This window comes from Octodon degus, unplaced genomic scaffold (assembly GCF_000260255.1).
Source record: "Octodon degus isolate 3935 unplaced genomic scaffold, OctDeg1.0 scaffold00048, whole genome shotgun sequence".
NCBI classification, from domain to species: Eukaryota; Metazoa; Chordata; class Mammalia; order Rodentia; family Octodontidae; genus Octodon; species Octodon degus.
Window position 1 is genome coordinate 10,335,920 of NW_004524624.1, and position 5,897 is coordinate 10,341,816.

General features: G+C 39.2%; 1 protein-coding gene across 6 annotated transcripts in view; it reads right to left on the reverse strand.

Annotated features, from left to right (window-relative positions):
• Setdb1 (SET domain bifurcated 1) overlaps nucleotides 1–5,897 on the reverse strand; it is a 61,387-nt gene that overhangs the window by 35,831 nt on the left and 19,659 nt on the right. For all 6 annotated transcript variants that reach the window (XM_023716367.1, XM_023716366.1, XM_023716368.1 and 3 more), the window contains exons 4-9: nucleotides 5,293–5,327; nucleotides 4,634–4,733; nucleotides 3,632–3,757; nucleotides 3,266–3,467; nucleotides 2,438–2,511; nucleotides 818–1,008 (exon numbers count right to left, since the gene is read on the reverse strand). In XM_023716367.1, the coding sequence (XP_023572135.1) occupies nucleotides 818–1,008; nucleotides 2,438–2,511; nucleotides 3,266–3,467; nucleotides 3,632–3,757; nucleotides 4,634–4,733; nucleotides 5,293–5,327 (728 nt within the window). The remainder of the gene's footprint in view (nucleotides 1–817; nucleotides 1,009–2,437; nucleotides 2,512–3,265; nucleotides 3,468–3,631; nucleotides 3,758–4,633; nucleotides 4,734–5,292; nucleotides 5,328–5,897) is intronic.

Below are 5,897 nucleotides of genomic sequence, written 5' to 3' on the forward strand. Positions count from 1 at the left end.
GTATCTTTGACTTACAATTCATTTAAAAAGACATTGTATGATATCTTCTCCTAGTATTAGAAACTTTAAAAAGTATATTTCCATTTTCTGTTGACTTAAAAAGAGGTTTGTACCTATGTTATTTGCTTATTATTTCTTGCTTATATCTTGTAATATGAGAAACTACTTTGGCAATAACAATACACAATGTACTAACCATAAAAAAAAAAAAAAAAAGAAGAAGAAAAGGAGAAAAGAAGAACAAAATAAAAACTGACCAAAGCAGTTAGAATAGATAAAGAGGGCAAGAAAGGAAAGCTATGAAGTAGCTATGAAATAATCCTTACTGCTTTATCTTTGCACTGCTGGGGATGAAGCCTAGAGCCTCAGGCATGCTATACAAGTGCTCTACCAAGGAGTCAGATCCACATCCCTTTATTTAAAATGTTTTCTTTTTTTTTTTTAAATTTACATTTTTGAGACAGGGCCTTGACCTATGCAGCCCAGACTGGCCTGAGACTTGTAGCGATGATTCTGCCTCAGACCCCCAAATGATGGTATTATAGGTGAGTGCCACCATGCCCAGTATTATTTTTTTAAATTTTACTATTATTTTCTTGAGAAGGATCTTGCTATGTAATCCAGGCTGGCCTTGAACTCATTATATAGCTCAGGCTAGCTCTGAATTTGCAGTTTTTTCTGCTTCAGCCTCCTGAGTTCTGGGATTACCAGTGTACACTACCACATTCAGCTAGTCCCTCATACTGTCTCTTATTATCTACTCCCTAATCCCACCTTGACCCTTGCCTCTAAAATTCTAAGGAGAAATGGTACCTACCAGGAAAAGGATTCTGACAAGGCTGCCATCCACCTCCTCAACTCGGGACTTCCACCAGGTGCCTTCCCATTCAGTCTTGATAAGCTGGCCACTCTTCAGCAGCACCATGGGGCGGTTGGGATAGGCAGTGATATATTCCTCTATGAAGTCTCGGCAGGAGGTATCTTCTATGTCCTCCCACGTTTTTTGCACTGTCCCAAGGAAGAGGAAGAGCTGAGAGAGGGCAGGCAGGATATGTTGTGATTGAGAAATAGGGTCACTGGGACATATTTAGTATTTTTCAAATTGAGAGAGAAAATAAAAAAATCATAATCTCAAGGGAAGTAAAAACAACAGTAATGAAGTACCAAACCTAATAAACAAAAAACATGAATCAAGTAAACATTAAGCAACAAATATGGATGATGCATTCATTCATTCATACAAATAGACATTTCTCCCTATAAAAATTCAAAAGGTTACTCTTCCTGTTTTTTTTTTTTTTTTTTTTCTTCCTGTTTTTTTTTTTTTTTTTAATGTATTTGGTATATGGTCCTACTATGCAGCTTGGATTCCAGCTCAGACTTGTAGTGATCTTCCTGTTTTTCAGCCTTGCCAGTGCTGGGATTATGGGCATGTGCCACCATGTCTGGTCTCAGTGCGCCTGGGGGCAGGTATGCAACATATGGTGCCACGGATTGAACTTCAGTTCCTGTGCTTGCCTAAGCAGACACTTAGTCCACTGAGCTATCTTACTGGTCCTTCCTAATTTGTTATTATAAGTCTTTTTTAAAAATTTTTTGTTTGTCTGTTTTTTTCAGAACTGGGGATTGAACTCAGACCCTTGCGCTTGCCAGGGAAGCACTTATTCTACTGAGCCATCTCCCCGGCCCCTTTTTTAGTTTTTGGGGAACTGGGGATTAAACTCAGGACCTTGCATTTGCGGGGCAGGAGCTTATTCTACTGAGCTATCTCCTCAACCTTTTGTTGTTACAAGTCTAATGATAAAAGATATTAGAAGACAGCATGGAATTACTAATATGTCCTTTCTCTCAGATTTTATTTTAGGGATTCTGAATGTGTAATACAGCACTGTTAGTTGATTCTTCTGCGACTAAAAGCAGTTGCTTGTGTAAGAATCTGTCCCAAGCCAAAGTAACACATATAGAGGACACTATGAATCTCATGGCTTCTTCAGCAAACATGTATACTACAGATTTATAGAAATGACAGGTTAAAAAAAAAAAAAGAAATGATAGGTGTGATACATCAGACTAGGAAAAAAATTGTACTTTTTCAAACATGAATCACTCAAAAGTAAAATCAAAGCACCTGTAATTTGAATAGTGTATACAATGTCAACTATATCCTTCTTGTATCTTACTCATTACAAAAACCTGGCCATAAAGATGGATAATAAGTTTATCTTCTGAAGAACATCAAACTTACATTAAGAGTGGAACACTTATGCTTAGCAGCATAAGCACCTGCCTAGTAAGCTAAGGTCCTGAGTTTGATCCCCAGTACAAAAAAAAAAAAAAAGTAGAACACTTAAAATATACATGAGGGCTTTTCAACTGGGCATCTGAACAAGAAATACAAGGTAGAAGAGGGAACTTGTTAGAGCTCAGCAATACTCACGCGGCCGGCAAACGGGATACAGTTCTGACTGTGTGACATAGGATGCATAGCCATCATCAAAGAAAATAAGAAATCTGTAAAGGAAGAGTGACGGTTAAACAATGTTGGAGTTATTTTTTTTTTAAATTTTAATTTATTTATGTGTGTGTGTGTGTGTGTGTGGCCAGCTCAGCCCACCAGGGGGCGGGGCTGGCTGGCATGTGGTGCTGGGGATTGAACCGCGGTCCCTGTACTTTGCTAAACTTGTTCTAAGTAGGTGCTTTAGACCACTGAGCCATCTCACCAGCCCATGGAGTTATTATATTTAACATGATCTAAAGAAATTATTTTGCAAAGTCATTCCTTTGGATAATTGGACATGTTCCAGGGAAGACATTGTGGTCTACTTTCTTCCTTCTCACCCAAAGAATTAGGAATTTTTCCTTCATCTAATTAATATATCCCCACTTTTCGGAAAAAAAAAAAAGCCACTCATTTTTGTCCCTCTATTCCACTGTTCTACCAACCATTTGGACTCTCTTTTCTGCCTCCTCTGAATTCCATGTTCAAAATCCCTAGTCAATCATTCATCAGTCTTGATTACTTTCCTAATTTTCTTCAAGTTTTCTCCTTGAGAAAAGAAGGGGTGGGAATTTAGAAAGGTCACTCACATGACTCCTGTGACAAAGAGGTTTCTGGTTACTAACTTAATACTTTTTAATCCTATGACAAGGGTTTTCTGGCCACTGGAATTAAGAACACAAAAGCTAATTGTGAAACCTAGACTGTCATGAATAGGGCGGGTGTTGTGTTCCCAACCTTAACTCCCTTTATAATCCTTCCAGGTACCTGAGCTTGTTTTTGACGTTTGGTGTCTCAGCTACAATGCCAGCATAAAGCCAGACCTGATTTCCATCTTTGTATTTGGCTACCACTCGACTGCCCACATACAGGTTGTCAGCAGGAGGGTGGTAATCATAGGCAATATGGTTCCCAGACAGCAGACTCTTTCCTTTGTTGTCAAATTTCACCTTGTATTTCTTTCCTGACCCTGAGGTAAAAGGGAAAGACAGACAAAATTTTAAAAAACTGTCAGTTTCTATATAAGTCCTGGCTAGTATATGATAGATAAAAGAAAGGCTGTGGGGTAAAGAAACAATTAACAAGAGACCCAGAGTTTGTGTGTCCTTAACGCTTCCTCTAGCTGAAACATACCCACTGTCTGGATGGCAATAAGGGTGCCTTTGTGCCATGTCTTAGTTCTTTTCTTGCCCAGAATCCGCATGCTGACGATCAGGTCACCATCTTTGCTCAGCTCTCCAGACATGTGACTGAAGGTTCCTATGGAGGAAAGCAAAGTTGTTCTAAAGCACTATGTCACAGTATGGGAGGAGAGTGGGACAGTAAATGCAGCAGTTACAGTATCAGCCACTTCTGTTGCCTACCTGGCCAAGTAGACAAGACCAGAAAGTTCAACAGTTTATACTAACAGGAGAAACCAGAACAACTGAAGTTCACATCCAATTCGAGCATCATTTATATTCAAAAACTCGTTATTAGCAATGGTAACTACCACTAATTAAATGTATAAAACATTTTCCGTTCTTTAAGTAAAGCTTTCCATAGACCTTTTTATAACAATCTGAATTACTTTCCCCTCCCTTCCTTCTTTCTGGATGTAGTACTCGAGAGCATCAAAATAGCCAAAATGTAGGGGAATAAAAGCTATGTCAGCTGAATAGGGTGGCACATGCTTATAATCCTAGCATTTTCAAAGGCTAAGGCAGGAGGATCACCAGTTTGAACCCAGTCTAGGTAATTCTGTGAAATTGTCTCTAAAAAATAAAAAGACAGCTGCAGACGCAGCTTAGGGCAAAGGCACTGGGATCTGAATGGTATCAAGATACCATTATTAAAAAAAAAAAAAAGAGAAAAAAGGAAAAAAAAAAAAAAAAAGATACCATTATAGGCCAGAAAACCAGTACTATAAAATTTTGACAAATAGTATAACAGGTCTGGCATTTGACAACAAAACAAAGTCAGACAAGGGAAACAAAATCACCAATAATCTTATATTGACTTGGACATACAGTGCATGGTGTTAAAACAAATCAACAGAATAAGAAAAGAATTTTGTGATTCTAAAGCAAAACTAGCTACCCATAGAATCTCTGTAAGAATTCATCTACCTATCCTTAGGTACTCCTGGACCCTAACCTTTATGAAGATCCTGACAACTGCTCTTCTTGTTCACAGCATCCATGAACTTCTGGACATCTTGAGCTGATTTTCTTAAGGCAGCCATAGCTTCACGGAGCTGTAGGTGAGGGACACAAGGTTTAGTAGCACGGGTTAACAATAATTTGAAAAGGCTGGGGGTGTATTTCAGTGGTTGAGTGCTTGTCTACTATATGTGAGGTCCTGAGCTAGACTTATTCTAGCAGTGCTAAAAATAAACTCACTCATTTTCTCTCTCTCCCTCCCTCCTTTCCTCCCTCCCTTTCTGAGACAGCTTTGCTATGTAGTTCAGGATGGCCTTCAACTCACTTTGTAGCTCAGGCTAACCAAACTCATAGCAATCCTGCTTCAGTCTCTAAGTGATGAAATTATAGCCATGTGCCACCACACCTGGCCTTTTATATTCTTATAATGTCTACTATAGAGGACCCTAACTAACATGACTGATTACTGGGTAAATGTGTTGATGGCTAGACTAAACGAATGGTCAAATCAAAAGCTTCATCGATTTTCATTTTTTTCCTTTTTGCGGAGGAGGATTAAGTGGAAAGTGCTTTAATGCCAACCTCTACACTCAGTCTAGTCTCACCCATCTTTAACTCTGTATCTTTCAATCTTCTTTACCCACCCGACCTCACCTTCTGGTCTTTGGGAGTTCTGCTCCCAGCATCACCTATGGAAAAGAAGAACTCAATGAGTGTCAGAGACTTATACATAACTGTTTCCAAGAAATCAAGAACTTAAGTTATTTAAAAACAATATCACAGAAACATTATTGATATGAAATATTTTATGGTACCAGGGATTGAACTCGGGACCTTGAACTTGCCAGGCAGGCACTTACGCTGCTGAGCTATATCCCCAGCCTCATAGAAACATAATTAACAGCAATGGAAAACAATCTAAATATAGGGATATACCTACTTATGAAAGTACTCAACAGTTTGGAAGATACACTATATCTATCTATCTGCCTATCACTGTGCTTCATTTTTGAGACATGACTTTTAACTCACTACGTGGCCCAGGGTGGCCATGTACTTGTCCCATCCTTCAGCGCTGGGATTATAGGCATGTTTTACCAGACCCAGTCACAAGGCTTACTTCTGGATAAGGTACTGGGATAGGTAATAAGTCTATGGAAAGGGGCTGGAGAGATGGCTCAGTGGTCTAAAGCACCTACTTAGAACAAGCTTAGCAAAGCATTGGGGACCGCGGTTCAATCCCCAGCACCACATGCCAG